Source organism: Callithrix jacchus, chromosome X (assembly GCF_049354715.1).
Source record: "Callithrix jacchus isolate 240 chromosome X, calJac240_pri, whole genome shotgun sequence".
In the NCBI taxonomy this organism is placed as follows: domain Eukaryota; kingdom Metazoa; phylum Chordata; class Mammalia; order Primates; family Cebidae; genus Callithrix; species Callithrix jacchus.
The window spans coordinates 64,585,668-64,605,514 of record NC_133524.1 but is presented as its reverse complement, the minus strand read 5'-3'; the positions used below and the strand labels follow the sequence as shown (position 1 = coordinate 64,605,514).

Below are 19,847 nucleotides of genomic sequence, written 5' to 3'. Positions count from 1 at the left end.
TTCAGATATACTGAGACAATAGTTATGTTCATTGTTCCATGCCTCTCTCACAAGTTCTCCATGCTTTACAAAAGGAGATGCTCCATGAATACTGGGGCTGAACATCACATTGTAAATGTGTCTGACCAGAACTAAATAGAGCAAGACAATCAACTCCTTTATTCTGTATCCCATACAATGGTCCCTTGGTATTTGCAGGGACTTGGTTCCATTCCCCCACTCCAGTGAATACCAAAATCCAAAAATGTTCATGTTCCTTACCTAAAACATATAAAATGGTGTCATATTTGTATTTAACCTACACACCCCCCCATATATTTCATTTATCTCTAGATTACTTGTAACATCTAATACAATGTGTTGTGTAAAGAGTTGTTATACATAATTTTTTATTTGCATTTTTTTACTGTTGAATTGTTATTTTGACTGTGTCTCTAAAATATATTTTCCATCTTCAGTTACTTAAATCTGTGGATATGGAACCCATCGACATGGAGGGCTGACTATATTTCTGTTAATGGAAGTTAAAATCCATCAGTTTTTTTTTTGGCAGTTACTTATTACTATTGACTCTGACTCATTTAATAAATGCTTATGTAATACCTACTGTGTACACCACAGTAGGTATTCCATAACGCTATGTGCTGTGAATCTTATATACAAAGAGAATCTTTGCAAATATATCCAACCTTTGCCCTAAAAACAGACAGATGTTTAGAAGTATATTTAGGAGGATATTATCAGACATTAACACAAATACTTCTGATTTAAGGGACTAAGTACTATGTTGATGGAGATAGAAGAAAGGGAAAAGGGATAAATCTAAAAGGTCTTACACACTCTTGACTTGTGCCTAACATCCATCATCACATATTATCCCCTCTCCACAAAATCTTATAAGCCAGAGATTTCTAGTTCCTGGTTTACAGATAAACAAATGAAGCCAACATTCTTTCAATCATCTTGTGTCATAGAGATCACTTCGCTTTGGGTTGGGGGACCAAGAATATTCATTTTGTAGGAGGCTGTCATAGAAGAATGGATAGTATTGAAATTTGGGGTAGCCTTCAAGGCCAAAGGGATAATAAGAAAAATAACATGTTCAAAAAACAAGAGAGTGAGGATGGTTTAAAGTGACAGTGACTAGATCCATCTGGCTGGATTTTAAGAGTTTTGTAAGGGAACTGCAGGAATTCAGGCTGGAAAAATAAGCAGATCATGAAAGGACTTGAACACCAGACTTAAATAATTTGGACTTTAACACATAAGCAAATGGGGAGAAGCTGAAATTGTAACCATGCATTACACAACTACACAGCAAGGCCTCCTTTGTATTCAGCACTGAGAATAGGGAAGAAATAAGACAGGACTCCCACCCTTAAGGAGCTTAAAGACGAATAGACATTTTAAGCAGTATACAGATAAGATTGGACCTAAACTTTGGAAAGATCTGGTGGCAAAAATACAGTAGGAATTAGAGAGTAGCAGAGAGAGCTAGCTAGAAAGGACATAAGATTACTGCACTAATCCAGGCAAGAGGTAATAAGAATCTGAACTGGGGGAGAAGGAATGACTGAGAAGGCTTTGGGAAACAACTTATCTCTTCACCACCCTAATTACCAAAGCCTTCAGCTTGGTTTTTCCAAGCACTGTGAGATCATCACTGATGGGGAACTCTGAATCCGGAAGGGTAGAGAAGAGTCCACCCTGCCCAATTCCACATCTGACCTGCCATATTTTGAGTCAATCTAGCACCTCAGTAAAGTCCAGAAAATGTCCAAAGCAAACAACATACCATATGAAAATATGAGCATGGTTAACATTTTTGGTCTATTATTAGATAGTTGGTGACTGAAATATCTCTGTTTAATTTGGTCTTTTTTATTCAAAAGGCTGATCAAACAAATTTTTCTGATGAACAATTAGAAACTTACACATTTGCTAAGCATGGTTTTTAAACAAAGATGAAAGGGAAAGAGGGTGGGCAGAGTAAAGAGACCCAAAACATGTTTTGGAATCCTTTCTGCACCCAAACACCAAACATCAAGTGTTTCCATCTTTACTCTCAACTCTCAGTTTATGCAATCTCCTCATCTCATAAGAGGTTGGACAATGCTTCAGAGAGGTGGCCCAATGTGACAAGCCTATAAAAATTCTTTCTCTTATGCACTTCTCATTTTCAAACGAATGCCAAAATAGTTATCATTTAACAAGATTTTACCTTCTATAAAAGAGAACCTGGAGAGAGACAGACTTTTGCAGTAGCTTGCTTCCATTTCCACAGTAACAGGAAGGTTACCTGACAACCATATTCATGACTTCCTATGGGATCCAGCACAACACACTGGGGTCTAGACGGATGGAGGTAGCATATTGTCAGTACTGGGAAGAGTCTTTTCTTAGCTAGTGTAAATTCCACAAATAGCACAGGCTAACATTTTTTCCTACATTTTGTTCTTCTTGAACATTCTCTGAAAGGAAATGTATTCTCCTCGCTCTCTGAATTCTCTGTCCAATCTTGTTAATGGAGACAGGTAATTAAAAGGTAAAGTGCAGAGCAATACGAAGAAGGAATGGAGGGAGACAAGTCAATGTGAGAAAGGAGCCCAAGTGATAGAGTTGAAAGAGGTCTGGCAGTCTGGAGTCTCAAGTTCAAGTTCTGGTTCTGCTACTTACTCACCATGTGACCTTAGATAAGTATCTTTCTTTCTCAGAGTCCTTAAAAGAAGCTTGTGGGCCAGGCATGGTGGCTCAAGCCTGTAATACCAGCATTTGGGAGGCCGAGGCGGGTGGATCACGAGGTCAACAGATCGAGACCATCCTGGTCAACATGGTGAAACCCCATTTGTCTCTGGTAAAAATACAAAAAATTAGCTGGGCATGGTGGCGAGTGCCTGTAATCCCAGCTACTCAGGAGGCTGAGGCAGGAGAATTGCCTGAACCCAGGAGGTGGAGGTTGCGGTGAGCCGAGATCTCGCCATTGCACTCCAGGCTGGGTAACAAGAGGGAAACTCCTTCTCAAAGAGAAAGAAGCTTGTGTTTACTAAAGATATGTGCTGTTCAATGTTTGAAGTTCAGGTACAATGCTTTTGCATTTTAAAAACTTTCTGTAATATGAAAATTATCTCGTTCCTTAAATGTAGTGGAAAATAATTGTGGAGCTGGACTGCCTAGATTCTAACATTGGCTCTTCCACATACTTGTTCTCTAATCTTGGGCATGTTATTTATTTGGCCTGTGCTTGTTTCTTCATCCATAACATAGAAATGATCATTGCAGCTATCTCATGGAATATTTTGAGGATTAAATGAATTAATACATTAAAATAAATAAATGCCTGACTGTAAGAATTGGCAATTTTATTTTTCTTATCTTAACTCTCCTATCTAAGCAGACATTGAATTGCCCAGGTTTGTAGCAGTCTTTGAGATTTTTCAACCTCCTTGGGATCTCTAGGACCTTTTCAATAATTCCTTTGGGCCTGTTTTCTAAGTCCTATTGTAAGTTATCAACTTCTTCTAACCACCTTTCTCTACCACTCTGCCTCTACTTTAACCTCCAGGCCACCCAGCTATTTGGTGAGGATCAGTGGACTATAATAGGGGCAGTGCATAATGAAATCACCTCTGTTGCCAGTCTTTTGGGCTGGTGAAGGTGAAGGGTAATCTGAGAAGCTGCAGGTATTGCACAGTAGTTAGAACCTTGTGGTTAGAAGCCAGACTTCCTGGGAGTGCACAGAAGTTCTGCTACTTCCTAGCTGTGTAACCCTTGGGCAAGTTACTTAACCTCTCTAGGCCTGCTTCCTAAAGTTGACACAAGAATTAAATGAATTAATCCATGCAAGGAGCCAAAGTTTACACAACAAACACTAAGTAAATGCTATCATTATTATTATATATGATTATATATAATTCTTTGTTCTCAGTTTGCAACACAGAATTTTCACTTTTCCAATATAGACATTTTCAAGAAAATAATATACAGCTGACTCTTAGAACAGGTTCTGACTAGGCTCAGGCACTAGCTTTCTGTATGATCATAGCCAAGTCCCTTTCCGTCTCAGTGCCTCAGGCACCTCACCCATAAAATGAACTAGCTGGACAAGAAGGTCTCCCAGGTTTCATGAAGTCTATTTTCCTAGGATTTTAGGCCATCTCTGTCCAGGTCCCTTGTAGATTCTAGCTTTGATAAAAGCTCAATTGCCTTTAAAAGTCCACTTATTGTGTTTTAACAAGAAAAATATTTTGTTATATGGTTCAGTAAAAACCTAATAATAGCATTTCAGTTTGATTGGGAAAAGCAGCCAATTTGTATGGTTTTCCAGTTTCTTATTCACTATTTAGTTTAATTACCCGGTTTTTAATTTGGGCAAAAAAAGTGGGGGGCTCACTGTCACCCAAATGAGTCGTCAGAATCATGCTGAAGAAGAAAAAAACTACTGAATCAGAATCCAAGAGAACTGGGTTTGTGCCCTAGTTCCATGGCCAGCTCATTGTTTCACCTTGGATAAGTCCCTACCCTTTTATAGACCCCTATATAAAGTAAAAAAGTAAGAGGAAAGAGGGGAGAGACTACCGACAGCCTAGGCAATATCTAAGATCCTTTTTAATCTTCTTGAAGAACTGCAAAACTGAGGGCACTGCATGAAAACTAACTGAGAAGAAACCATCAGGATATTTATAAGATAACTCAAACTTCATAAGTCAAAAATCAAACTCTTGATTTCTACCCTGCCCATGCACTTGCTCTACATACAGAATTCACCATTTCAGTAAATGGTGATCTCATTTTTCCAGTTACTCAGATCAAAAATTTGGCAATCATCCTCATCTCCTCTGTTTTTTTCACAGTGAATATCCAATCTGTCAGTAAATGCTGTTGGCTCTACCATCAAAGCTCATCCAGAATTCAGACATTTCCTACGTTCCCCACCAGTACCACCTCAGTCTGAGACAAGGTCGCATCTCACTCAGATCACTGCAGTAGCCTTCTCTCCCTGCTTTCCCCCTTGCTCCCACAGTCTCTTCTCCACACATACAGTAAGTAAATAAACAAACGTATAATATATCAGAGTGACAGATGGTATAAAGAGGAGGGAGCCTGTTAAAATTTAAGTCAGGTCATGTTACTCTACTCAAAACCTTCCAATGCACCCTGCCTAGGAGTAAAATCCAGTTCTAAGGAAGACCTACGATGCCACCTCATTAACTCTGATCTCATTGACTACCACCCTTCACTTATTTAAATCAGCCATATGGGCCTCTTTGTCCTCCATCACACCAAGCATGCTCCTGCCTTAGGCCCTTTGCACCTGTGGTTCCCTGGGCCTGGAATATTCCAACTCCACATAACCACATAGCAGTTTACTTCCTAATTTCCTTCAGGTTACTGCTCAAAATTTACCTTTCCAGTAAGGTTTTTCCTGGCCAGCAAATATAAAATATTCCTTCTCACCATTAATTTCTATACCCTACACTCTGTGAAGCTATTCTGCATGACACTTTTCATGCTCAGATGTGTAACCCCGTCTCCTCTCAATGAATTGTCAGCTCCACGAAAAGATTTTTGTCTGCCTGTTCACTGCTACATCATTGGTGCCTAGTACAGAATTTGGCACATAGTAGATGCTTAATAAGCATTTACTGAATAAATGCAGTCTGTAAAGTAGAATGGCAAGGTTATTGACACCCAGACTTCTCACACAACCAAATCCATCAGTTTGATGGATGGGTAACAAACCTAGAAGCCTTAAGAGCTTCAAAAACTTCTAGTATTGATACTAGTTGTGGTTCTTTTGCTTCTCCGACTCTCATGTTTCCTACTTCTAAGGTAAAAAGAGCTGTGCGATAAAATCAGAAGCACATGATTTGGAGAGTAAAGAGTGGGACTGAAATCCCAGATCTGTCACTTCGAAGCTGTTTGATTGTAAACATGTTACTTAACCACTCTTATCATAATTTTTATAATGGGAATAATAGTACTGTAATAGTATGAATACTATTATAATACTCTAAAATCTAGCTCTTTGTACATGGTAGAAAAAGAATAAGATTCAATAATGGAATATGAAATGTCTCTGTAAACTGGACAGTGCTATTTGAATATATCCAATGTCACTGTTTCCTGTTCCATATGCAAAGAGAGGTATTAAAAAGTCAAAATATTACTAAAAAAATGCTTGCCACTTCAAGGAAGAACATCCCCCAAAGGAAACAGTTAGGTACCACGGTAGCTTATTTATTGTCTGGTGCTAGGTAGTTCTGGTTCAAGGTATCCTGTGATAGGGCCTTGGCTGTGGGTTGAAACCATCAAAAGAGGCTCACCATTCCCAGGAAAATCCTGCCACAGGGCACTTGCAGTCCCCCTAGCGGCCAGATAGCGGGACTACTCTTCCACAGGCAAGGAACCTGCTCAACCTGCCTAGCACAAGAGCCCATGTTAGGTGGTAGGCCATTTCAAAATGTTACATTGTCTAATTCAGCAAAGTTCTTATAAGATCATCATGTGCCCCCTTACTCCAAGAATTGTCTGGTTTGTGCAATCCACCAGGATCAATGGAAACTTAGAAAGCAGAAAAACAACTCTTGATCTGACCACCACACTGTGCATCTTACGTCAAATTCAGAGCCATTAATCACCTTCAATTTTAATTTGTTACTCATATTATTGCCAACATGTTCAGTTAAAGACATAAAAAACATGCACCCACCAAGTGCTGCAATGATACAACCAAAGAAACTGAAGAAATTGGTAACTAGCTTGACTGGGTTGCACTACTGAATAAGCAAAAATAGATTTCAACTTATTCTTCCAGTTCATCATTTCTGGAGGTACCAACTTCTGTTATTTAAAATATCCATCAGGATCTTTAATCTATTGGTTGAGTTTAGATATGCGCCAACTTACTTCCATTAAGGATTATAGGCAGCCATATATAATGGTGGTCTATATAAGGCTGGTCTGCAGTGTGGTCTGCAGCCACACTGCAGACCAGCCTCTATTTATTTATTTCTCTCTCTCTCTCTTTTTAATATTTACATTTAGATAAATCCATACCATACAATCCAGGATTTCATACAAGCATCATGGCATCATGGTGATGCCTTTCTGTTTGGTTTTTTGTTTGTTTTTGTTTGTAGTGACTATAAGCTCCTTGTAAGCAGTTATCTCAAGAAGATTCTGTCAGAATTGTGTCCCCTTTCCTCTTATCTTTTCCTAGCATATGTTGGGCACTAGCAGGTGCTTAATGAAAAGTGGTTGATAGATTTCTTTTTTTTGAGATGGAATTTCACTGAGTCACCCAGCTTGGAGTTCAGTGGCATGATTTCGGCTCACTGCAACCTCTGCCTCCTGGGCTTAAGTGATCTTCCTGCCTCAGCCTCCCAAGTAGCAGAGGTTATAGGTGTCCACCACCATGCCCAGCTAATTTTTTGTATTTTTAATAGAGATGGGGTTTCACCATGTTGGCCAGGCTGGTCTCAAAACCCTGACAACAGGTGATCCGCCCACCTCGGCATCCCAGAGTGCTGGGATTACAGGAATGAGACTCTGTGTCCGGCCAGATTCTTTCTTTAAAAAAAATCCCTTTATTAGGGTAATCTCTAGAGACAGCTATTAGAACATAACTAAACCTTTTGCTGGGTGGCCTGCAGTTAACTCACAATTATCAGGACACTACAGCGGTAGCTGATTAGTTATGACCCTTAGCCTAGAGTGTTAATGAAGACAAAGTTTAGTCTCTGTATAGATGAATTTTATCTTTGTTTCATGGCTATGGAGTACAAGCCTAAAAGGAAGCTTAAATTATATAACAGTAAACGAATCCTTTCCCCATTTAGAAATGCACATCAGAAGGAGTATTGGAATTTACTTTGTCCAAAGGATAACATATACAAACATAAAATTATAATTTTAGCTGCTTATAAAAACCAAAACATAAGCCAAATATAGCTAATGATTTCATCTGTAACATCTTCATGTTAGTGTTCTACATAAAAATTATTATTAGTCACTCACTTGCTTATAGTTCCCAAATCCAAATTCTACAAAAGAGATTATATACTACTCAAACCTTATTAGGCTTCTTTCCTGCTGTTCTCTAAAGAGATGAAAATTTAGAAACATCTCCTGTTCATCCCAAAACGGGATGGCATTACCAGTTCTAATTTATAGCTGAGTAAAACTGAGAACAGTGTCCCCATGCAGCCTTCATACAGGATGAAATGAAGTATGCTTTAACTTTCAGTGCAGCAGCGAAACCCTCTTCCCTGTAAGTCTCAGAGGTATTAAAAACTCAGGCATTTTCAGCAAGGTTGTAGGATACAAGATCAATATACAAAAACAGTTACATTTCCATATATTGGCAATGAAGAATCTGAAAAGAAAATAAATAAAACATTTCAATCTATAATAGTATCAAAAACAAAAAATTTCGGAATCAATTTTAAAAAGTGCAAAACTTATAATCTGAAAACTATAAAAAATTATTGACGAAAATAAATAAAATAAATGAGAAGACATCCCATGTTTATAGGCCAAAATTGATATTGTTGAGATGGCAACGCTCCCCAAATTGATTTACAGATTCACTATGGTCCCTGTGAGAATTCCAGCTGACTTATTTGTAGAAATTGAGAATCTTATCCCAATTCATATGGAAATTTGAGGGACCCATAAGAGCCAAAACAATATTGAAAAAGAAGACCAAAGTTGAAGAGCTCACAATTCCTAATTCAAAACTCACTTAAAACCTGTAATAATCAAGATAATGTGTTACTGGCATAAGAATAAACATATAGATTAACTAAATATAGTTGAGAGTCCACAAATAAATCTTCACATTTACAGTCAACTGATTTTACACAAAGGGTGCCAAGACAGTTAACTGAGGAAAGATTCAACAACAATGTTGTGAGAACTGAATATCTACTGCAAAAGAATGAATTCAGACCCCTACCTCAATCACATCTAAATATTATATCAAAACTGATCAAAGACCTAAATGTAAACATTTATATAACTGTATAACTCGTAGAAGGAAACATGTGTAAATCTTTGTGATCTTGGATTAGGCAAAGCCTTCTTAGATATGACACCAAAATCATAGGCCAAAACAGAAAAAAAATAGATGACTTTGACTTCATCAAACTTAAAACCTTTTTTATGCTTCAATCGAGATACCAATAAGAACATAAAAAGAAAGAAAAACGGTCAGGTGCGGTGGCTCACGTCTATAATCCCAGCACTTTGGGAGGCCGAGGCAGATGGATCACGAGGTCAAGAGATGGAGACAATCCTGGTTAACATGGTGAAACCCCGTCTCTACTAAAAAAGAATACGAAAATTAGCTGGGCATGATGGCACGCGCCTGTAGTCCCAGCTACTCAGGAAGCTGAGGCAGGAGAATTGCTTGAACCCAAGAGGCGGAGGTTGCAGTGAGCTGAGATCGCACCATTGCACTCCAGCCTGGGTAACAAGAGCGAAACTCCATCTCAAAAAAAAAAAAAGAAAGAAAGAAAGAAAGTAAGTAAAACAGACAACTCACAGAATGTGACAAAATATCCACAAGTCACAACTTATTAAACGACATGTGTCCAGAATATATTTTTAAAAACTTAAAACTAAGTAATAAAAACAAACAACTAAAAAATAAGCAAAGGATCCAAATAGATATTTCTCAAAAAAGAAAATATACAAATGGCTAATAAGAACATGGATACTGAACATTATTGGTTATTAGGGAAATACAAATAAAAACCACAATGAGATACCACTTCACACCCACTAATATAGTTATAATAAAAAAGACAGAGAATAACAAGTGTTGGCAAGGATGTGGTAGAAATGAAATCCTCATATGTTGCTGATGGGATTGTAAAACTGTGCAGCCATTTTAGAAAATAGTTTGACAGTTCTTCAAAAGGATAAACACAGAGGTACCATAAGACTCAGAAATTTCAATCCTATGTATGTACACAAAAGAACCGAAAACATATGTCCACAACAAACTTGTACATGAATGTTCACAGCAGTATTATTCATAATAGCCAAAAGGTAGAAACAGACCTAATGTTCATCACCTGATAAATGATGAAACGTGATATAGCTATACAGTGGAACATTATTAGGCTATAAAAAAGAATAAAGTACGGATACGTGCTTCATCATGGATGACTTTGAAAACATATATTATATGAAAGAAGCTAGTCACAAAAGACTTAATATTGTATGATTTCATTCATACAAAACGTTAGAATACGCAAATCCATAAAAAGTAGATTATTGGCTGCTCAGAACTGACAATGTAGCGGGGTGACTACTAAGTTGCATAGGGTTTCCTTTGGGGGTAATTAAAATGTTCTAAAATTGATTGCAATAACGGTTGCACAACTCTGAATATACTAAAAAGCATGGAACTGTACACTTTAGATGATTGAATTGTATGGATTGTGAATTACATCTTAATAAAGCTGTTATTAAAAAAAATAAAACTTGGGGACTCAGTAACCTAAATTGACAGCATTCTCAAGCTACCCAGCACTTTAATGCTATAAATGTACCTAGATGAGCTGTCCTCAATCCTGGTGTGGCCTGGAGGTTGGCAGCAAGAATTGTCCATGAGAGAGAGTGGGTAGCATTACCCAGAAGTGGGCAAGCAGTAATTCATAGACTATCATCTCTAGGTAGCAGCTAGTGAGAGAATAGGAGCAACAAGCTGAAGCATTATCTGTTGGGTGGGAAACTTCAAGAAGAAAAAGCTGTGAGGTATTGCTCTTGAGAGGTTCCCCCACATGGTAAACAAACTTCACAGAAAATCTAACTTTCTACTCCCTTACCTAGCAAAAGGGTAATCACTAAGCACCCCTTTTGGCTTACTCAAACTTACATGAATGCAGTGAATAAACTGAAAAATACTCGGACTTTTTTTTTTAAAGAATGATACATAAATATGAGATTTCATAACTCTCTTCTATATGACAAAGGGCAACCAATACTGGTAACTGTACAGAACTTTGTAAGCAATTTTGTTTAAAAGTTGACTCTGTGCTTAAGATGAGGTTAACTTTCTCTAAATATAACACCCCAGAACTTGATGGAATGCTGGTAGGGGAAGTTGGAGGTAGAATAATTTCTTTAATATCTATCTTTGTTTTCAAATGATTAATTTTTGTGTAGCTTAAGCAGATTAGCCCAACAGGACACTTACATCACCCTCATAGGCATATTAGGTACTGTTTATGATTGAGATACCAAGGTCTGATCTCAACAGAACTGTCTGGGAAGGGTGTCAGAGCTGTCTCTCCGGCTCTGAGAGAAGGTGGCCAACATGACAATAGACAAAAAGAGACAGAGATCAAGAGAGAGACAGAGACAACATCAGACAAAATACTTTATTAAATCGCCAAGTTCTCAAGCCACCTAGTTTCGCTCCCTCAGCAACTGTTGAACCAGGTTTTAACCTCAAGGTAAAAAAGCCGAGCTATTCATTTTGCAATCCCTTCAAGTCATCTAGTCTTAAGGGAGAGGTTCTAGGGTTGATCTAATTTGTTACTCTCCAGATTTTTTTTGAATAAATTCTTTAGGAGCACGCCACAGGTGTGATGAGAAAAATATCCTGAGAAGTGGAAAGAATAGTCTGTATTTCAATGTCAAAAACATTAAAGGAGTGGAATGAAAGAAAATCGGGACAGGCAGCGCTTGAGGAAGCTGCAGACAAAGAGAAAATGGTGAAGGTGGGGGGTGGGGAGAGATTTCCTTTTCCTTCTCTGACCAAGCTCACAAAACTTGATTTTTTTGTTTGCTTTTTTATTTTTCAGAGTCGTGATTTCAGGTTTGGCTATAAAATAAGCCCTTGCTTTGCCACACGCAGTCCGAATTCTGCTCCCTGCTTATGCAAGGTTTCTAATGAAACTGGTGATCTTGATATCACCATTAAAAATAATCATAATGGCATTGCCCACGTTCCTAACTCCAATTCACATAATCCCACCAAGTGGGTTGTACTTTTATAAGTGCATGTACAAGTTAGGAGACCAACTAATTTTGTGTTTTAAATGCATGTATGTACACGAAATGAAAAATTACTATGGGAAGGAAAAACACTTACAAGAAAATTAAACGCACCAGCAAATTCAATATATTATTTCAAAGTTTACAGCTCAAAGAATGGAAGCCTGATGAGATAAAATTAGCACAGGCAAGGAAGCACCCCAAAGTGACCCCGCAATTTGAAGCCTGCAAACGACTTCTAAAATATCAGTCACTAGTGTTAATCTTTGGCTGACTTGAGCTGTAGACAAGCAAGAGGGCTACATCCTGCGTATATTTCCAAATGGGGTGCCACCCAGCGTGGCTATTTGGTCCTCAGGTGTTGATTGTTGGGATCCAGACAGAACTTACCATCTATTTGCTGACCACAAAGAAAAGACGCTTCTTGCTAAAATACTGGTTCTTGAAGCCTATGGACAGAAATAGTCTGTCTTGGTTTCAAAGCAAAATTCTGCTTTACAAGACAAACTGTTCCTTGTAAGATAGTCGTAAAAATGCTTGGTAACTGAGAAGAGAGAGAAGGAAAAAAGAATTCCAAAATGCCTTTTCTTTTTTTGAAAAATCTAATAGAGAAAGGGAGCAAGACTTGTCAATATCAAAGTGCTACTAAAATACTACCTATTATGAAGACCAGAACAAATTACCAAGAGAAAAACTAAAACGTTCCTTTTGCATCTGGATAATTTCTCTAAACCCCAAACTCTAATTCCTGCATGCACTCTCTTAGAATCTAGTCCTAAGAATAGGTTTTTGTCATATTATTGTGCTGCTTGCTGGAATATAAGGAGCCCTCCTTCTGCCAAGTGAGCCAGTGGTCAATGAACAAAGTTGCAGTCCTGTTTGATCTCAGAGAGAAGACAGACAGCTCCATAAAATATCATCAGGGTTGCACACAAGTCCCATCACTTTTTATTGTTCCTTCTGTTCACACCACATGCTAAATTAAGTCAAAGAGACTACCTTTGCATCTCTCCTCCTCTCGGCAGAAATATTGTGAATGTATAAGAACACAGAGTTAAGTGTAGATGTTACTAAGGTTTTTAAAAAAAATCCCTCCAGAAAATTAACTAATGTGCATAAACACACACAGGATTAGAAAAGGGAGGAGACCAACAGGTCATTGTAGCCCCATACATATTTGAGGTTTTTCACTCAAAATTGGCAAATAATGCATGCAATACACAGAGGGAAGACACTCTTGCTTTGGCTTAAAAAATCTCTTGCCTGTCACCAAGTTTTGCCCCTACAAAGTGAGGGGGAAAAAAAGAGAAAGTATGAAAATATCAACTTTCAGATTGGAATTGATTGCATTCTGATGAAATTGATTAATTTTTAATAAACTGACTCAGGGATTTTCTATATCCTAGAAATGGAAGGTTTTCATCAACTCACAAGACAGGAACACCAGTTTTCCCTTTAACTAGACTCCTCATAATCAGTGCAGCAATCACAAACCAGAAAAAATTAAATAATCTTGTAGTTTCTGCAGAAACTGCTAAATTCTCATTAGTTGATGTCACTGTTTAAGCAGGTCACCAAGATATGCTAGTCTTCCTCATAAAGAAGCTTTTTCCATTAAGACCTGAAATAAAATCACCAAGCTCACTGTCTACCATATGGGAGTAACTTTTCCTCTCTATAGTTATTTCCTAAAAATTTTGGTTTTGTCTTTGAAGGTACGCATTTTTTTAAGAAGTGTGTGGAACTATCAGTTTTTTCCCTGTAAGTCAGTAAGTTGTGGGGAGGCATCCAGACGATGGAAGGTTCCAGTGACTGAGTTTAGTACCATGGCAGGTCGAAATGCACTTTAGACATTTTCCCCCAAGAAAAGTTTACAGTAGAAGAGGGGCTCCACCCTCTAGTGATAGCCCTAGAAAAAAATTAACCCTACCAAATAAATTTATTCTTATAAATCAAGAATACTTTTTGTCCCATAGCATAAACCCATAACAAAAATAAACAGTCTAAATTAACTGGGGAAGACTGACAATATCAAAGGAACCCTATGAAAATCTTGTAAGCCAAACATTAAAAACGTAGTGGAATGTGAAGCCTGGTAAAATGCGGTTTCTTCAACAGCCTAGGAAATAATATTTTATGAAATCCTACCCTCCTCCTTCTTTCTTTACTAACATTGTGAGTGCAAATCTACCTTGTAAGAAGGAAAGCATCAGTGAAAGAAGGCAAATTGTTGGATTTAAGTCGCCAAAGATGTTAAGGCTAACAAGGAAATTTTGGAGAAGTCACAGATAAAAGAAAACAGCCATAGAAACAAAGAATAAGACACAAGTCCACAGGGACATCAGCACCTGGCCAACCTGAGGAATTAATTCCCCAAGTCAGTATGTCCTCCCTCACCAGATACACTAATATCTTAATTTTCTGGGGGAGAATATCTTCAGCATGGTCTCCAAGAAGCTCAACAACTGCGGTGAGGAAGAATTTTTAATAAGCACGATGCAATTGCCTGCCACTTTTTTCAAATGCTAATTAAAACTTTGGGGTAAGATTATGTCTCATGGATCACTAACAGTTCTTAATTTGTTAGAGCTAACAGCACGTATTCTAACATGCAAAAATGTCCTTAAAATGAAGGAATATAATTAAAAACCTCACTCCTCCCTCCCCAGTGGAGATTTTGGAGCACACTGGAATAGCAGGAAATCCTTTACAAAAAAATATTTTCCAACACTTTTCTAAATCAGACTCAACCTGATTAAATTGTACATTAAAAGAATATTCTCCTCTTTATAGATCTCATGCAAACCTTAAGTAGGGGGCTGTGGATCTATTGTAATCCACAGAGAAAACAAACACTTCGTAAAAGAAAACCGACCCAAGTAATTCCTTTCAACATAGTCAACCAACGTTGAGAAACTGTGAGTGCAAATTCTGTGGAGTCTTTACCAAGAAAGTTGCCCCTCTGCCTACTCTAAACGTGACGGGTTGGATTATCTCTACTGACCTCCAGCTCTGTAGAAAACCCCAGTTGCTTCCAGGGAAAGAAGTTCACCCCTTCACACAGTAGCCCTCAGCACTTAGAGACCACTTTCTTTCCTTAACCGCGAATTTTATCTCTTTGGATGAGGCGCGCTAAGAAGCGCTTGGGCCAGGCTTTTTGACTCTAATCTGCGCAGGCTGAAAGGGAAATCCTAGCAGACCCGAAGAGGAGAAATTGCCCAAATTTCTGATTTAGGTTCTCTGACTTTGAAGACAGAAGGAAAGGAAGAGTGGAGGGCTCCGGTGCTTTACCTCTGAAGGTGGCCTGTGCAATAGGATTTAAGTTTGGGACCTTGAGTACCAGGAAGTAGCGAGAATTTGGGGCCCTTGGGGGAGGTGAAGAATCCGTGAGGGCAGGAATCAGCTCCCAGGGCACGCAGGGGGAATTAGGGGAGCTCAGGTTAAGCCTCTGGCAGGCCAGGAGTCCCGGTAGAGCACTAGATTTAGAGCAGCCCTCCTATGAAACCCTGCTGAGCTCTCCCAGGGGTAATCTGAGTGTTCACGCAGGTAGGAGCCGCTAGATACCCCAGAACGCAGAGCGGCTCTGCGCCCTGTGCCGAAAGGCGACATTTCTGGAAGGAGAAACTTACCGCATGTCCCCGTAAGGTCCGGAGTAGCTATCCATCCAGGGGCCCATCTCGCTTTTGACACAACTGGGACTGGGATAGGGCACTCTGCTCACCACGCCGCCAGGGTACCACACATCGGGTGCAGGGAAGTCGCCTTCCTGGCTCGCCAGACCCTGAGGCGGCCGATTGTAGCCATAGGGGACTACAGCTCCTGCCTCGCCTGCTGCTGCTCCGCCGCCGCCGCCGCTGCCGCCCCCACCACACGGCCCATACAACTGGCCTTCTTCGGCCGTGAAGAGAGTGTGCCAGGATGAGGAAGCGGCGGCTGAGGGTGACCCAGAGCTGGATCCCGCTGCACCCGCGCCATGCAGGCTCGCCAGGTCTCCATAGCGGCACTGCGCCGCGGCAGCCGCCCAGGCGCTGCCATAGTCCAGCGGGTTCTCCAGCTTGATTCGAGCGTGGGGATGGGGAGGCGGCGGAGGGGGCGGCGGCCCGGCCAGAGCCAGTGGAAAGTTGTAGTAGTCGCGACTTTGGTAGGCTGCTGCCTCGTCCAGTGCTCCGGACTTGTAGAGAGACAGAGTGGACGGCAGTTCAAGTGTCCCGGAGTTCCCTGCTGCACCGCTGCCAGAGCAGCCCAGGCTCTCGCCTTCTAGCACTTTCGTGTAACCTCCCTTGAAAGGGGAATACTCAGCAGTATCTTCAGTGCCCTTGCCTGCGCTGTCGTCCAGCAGAGAACCTTTGCATTCGGCCAATGGGGCACAAGGAGTGGGACGCACAGCGGGTGGAACTCCCAGAACTGAGGCGTACATGCAATCCCCCCGAAGCTGATCCCCAGGACTCAGATGCTCCAATGCCTCCACACCCAAGCCCATGGACACCGACACTGCCTTACACAACTCCTTGGCGCTGTCAGAGATGGTCGAAGTGCCCCCTAAGTAACTGTCCTTGGAGGAAGTGGGAGCCCCCGAGGCCTCCCTCGCTCTCCCGCTGCTGCTACCTTTGGATACTGCTTCCTGCTGCTGTTGCTGAAGGAGTTGCATGGTGCTGGCCTCGCTCAGGATGTCTTTAAGGTCGGCAGAGCAGCTGCTTAAGCTGGGGAAAGTGGGGCCCAACAGGGACAACGTGGATGGGGCAGCTGAGTCATCCTCGTCCGGAGGTGCTGGCAGCTGCTGCGGCAGCCCCTTGCCGGCGGCAAAGGCGACTCCCGGCTCTGGGACACAACCTCTCTCGGGGTGGCACTCTGGGGCTGACTGCGGCTGTGAAGGCTGCCGTTCCTCATCCAGGGCCAGGTAGCCTGTGGGGCCTCTACCATGGACTTGGGGAGAACCATCCTCACCCTGCTGCTGCTGCCGGGGGCTAGTGTGTTGCTGCTGCTGCAAACTGGCGCCTGGAGGTGCTGCGCTCGCGGCCTCTGGGTGCCTGGTGCCCGGGTTCTGGATCACTTCGCGCACGCTCTGGAACAGGTTCTGGAAAGCTCCTCGGTAGGTCTTGGACGGCGGCCGAGGATAGACCCTCCCCAGCCCTAACTGCACCTCCATCCTTGAGCTTGGCTGAATCTACCACCTACTTCCCTTAACCCGCTTCCCCTTCTCTTGCTCAGAAGAGTTCAACAGGCTGTGACGATGCGGTAGTCGCTGCAGCCTGCCCACCTGCGGGAAGCTCCAGAGAAGGAAACTTGCAGGAGCAACCACGCAAAAGCGCTCTGACAGCCTCAAAGTCTCGTGCGGAAAAAGACACACGGTGAACAAGATCTGCCCTGCTAGGCTCACATTCAGTCTCTGAATACTTGAAGGGTAGATGATGCTCAAATCTTAAAAGAAAAAACAAAATCCTCCACTTCCAAATTCAATGTCTACTGAAGTAGGTGCAAATAAGAACTGAGTTATCTTTTTCTTTTGTTTCGCCTTTTGGGGTTTTGTTTGTTTTGTTTTCTTTTTTTGTTTTGTTTTTTTGGCTACTGAAGCCCTCACTGCCTTTTCATCTTTTGCTCTCTGGCTCCGCACTGGGGGTAAGGAAGGCAAGAGGACGTGGGGAGGGAGTAGGGGGAAACAGAGGATTCTCTCCGCGTGCAGCCTAACCCGCCAGGTCGTGGCTGCAGTACCCAAGCCGCTCCCCAGTCGCCTGGCTCCCACGAGCCTTCTTTGCAACGTGCAGCTAGCTCGCCCGCTCGCAGCCAAAGGGAGTTACCTCTCTGCAAACTCGGGCTGGCAGCGCTGGGCCGACGGGGGGCGGGGGAGAGGGTGGTGAGAGGGGTTGGCGGCGAGTAGCCGACTGAGGCAGCTGCGGGAGAGAAGCGGGGGGTGGGTGCGGCGGGGGGGGGAGAGGCGGGGTGGAGAGGAGGACAAAGGCAGCCGTCCGTCCTACCAGGCACTTTCCTCGCTTCCTCAGAGTCTTTAACAGCTTTTAAAAACTTCACCGAAGAGGAAAGGGCAGCTCAGGGGCGGCGGCTTCGAAGCCGCCGAGCTGCAAGAGGCGTTGGCTGTCGCCGGAGCCGAGCTGGGGGCTGGCGTGGTGCGTCCCTTCGGCTCCTGTACAGCACTGGAGCTGCTAGCTCGGCCGTTTTTCTCTGTCGCTTCCTCCGCCTCTGGGCTTGCTCCCGACCGTCCCGCTCTCCCAGCTAGCTGCCTCCCCGGGATCTCGGAAGGGGCGCTGGGAGGTGGAGAGCAAATGCAACAGTTAGCGAGTCCGGTCCCGCCCCCGCCGGGCCGGCCTCCTTGCCTTCCCACCTCCTTTTCCCTTCCCTCCCCTTTCCTTTTCTCCCCTCCCCTCACCGAGCGCTAACGCCTGCCCAGTGGCTTGGGCAGAAACAAGTGTTGGTGCAGCGTGGGCGAGGGCAGGAGAGGCTAGTTCTAGCCCTCAAGGACCCCTGCTTCCTGAATATCTCCTGCTTTCCTAAACCAAGGTTTAGGCGCCAGGGCTCCAGATTTCCTGTAGGCCAGCACTCACCAAATTTGGTTCCGAAGCCCAATCTAAAAAACCGACGGGGTGGAGGGAAGGAAGGGAGGGAGGAAAAGGACTATGGGAATACCTGCTCCTAATGGCTGTCAGGGGTTCTTTTCAGGACTGATAAGAATGCGCAGATGGGAGAGTCTCCTACAAACTGAAGAGCAAGCCACGAGCAAGCCAGCAGACACTTGCTGAAACCTTAGATTTGGTCGTAGGGATAGATTGGGCCTCATGGCATTGTGCCATTTGCTCTAGGAACCCTCAGCCCCAAGAATCAGAGGTCATTTCTACACTTTTCTCTGCCTTTCTTCCTCCCTGGAAAAAATCACCTAGACAAGCAGGCAAACACAAACACTAAAAACACTTCCCATGTAAATAGTTTTGTCCAGAGCTTTGCAAAGATTTGCTTTGTATGCAGGAGCTTGCTTTTCCAGGTTGCCTTTGCATATTTTAAACTTCCCAACTGGAACTATCCGAGGGTAGAACCTGCATAGGGCTGCTTTTCGCTTCTTGATGAACAGCCAGGAGTGAAGGATGATGTGGGTTACTGCAACTGCCATTTTGTGGAGGAGGTCCCCTAAGCCCTGTGTAAAGATGGAGAGGCAGGTAGGAACCGAAAGAGAGAGGGGACATAACAGTAGACCTACAAGGAAAACGACTTTCTTTTATGTCGGTAGGGACCCTGGGCCTCCCTATGTTTTAAATTTCTTAGACTTCTGGATCTGGGGAGGATATCTGTTCCAAAGTCATTCCATGGGAGCTTATGGGAGATTTTTACCTCGGCCTCTTTTGCTTTTTACAGTCTTCTACAGAGAAAAGAGTGGTTGTAGCTTTACCTTGTGCACAGCCAAACATCATAGGCATTTACTTACCTTGACCAAAGAAAGTAACTCAAACCTAAAGGCAAAAAAGACTGGCTATGATAGGCTTTATTTCACAGATGAACAGACTGAAAACAAGGACATAATTTGTTCTATGTTCCACATTAGTAAAACCTAAACTAGTCTTCCAGCCCATTGCTATTTGAGCTAGACTCTTCAATCTTATGGTCACTTTGGAAATGGCTATAAATGAACCTTCCAGAACACAAAGATCTGAAGACCCTTTCACCTGAGGAGGTGAGAAGTTATTCCCTTAGATTTTAATGGGTATAGCCTTCCTTGAATATATACCAACCATATGTAACTAGAATGCATAGATACTTCAACCTTATTTGAATACTCATTACAACATTCAGTCCCACCAAAGCTTTCAACTAGCATTGCTCAATAGGAATTGAGTGGG

At 42.1% G+C, this 19,847-nt stretch overlaps 1 protein-coding gene across 1 annotated transcript in view; it reads right to left on the bottom strand.

Annotated features, from left to right (window-relative positions):
* Nucleotides 1-18,268, bottom strand: part of AR (androgen receptor) — a 166,512-nt gene extending 148,244 nt beyond the window's left edge. Inside the window, exon 1 of the mRNA XM_002762952.6 lies at nt 15,639-18,268. Coding sequence (XP_002762998.1) covers nt 15,639-17,155 — 1,517 coding nt within the window. The 5' untranslated portion in view covers nt 17,156-18,268. The remainder of the gene's footprint in view (nt 1-15,638) is intronic.
* Nucleotides 18,269-19,847: the final 1,579 nt, after the last annotated feature.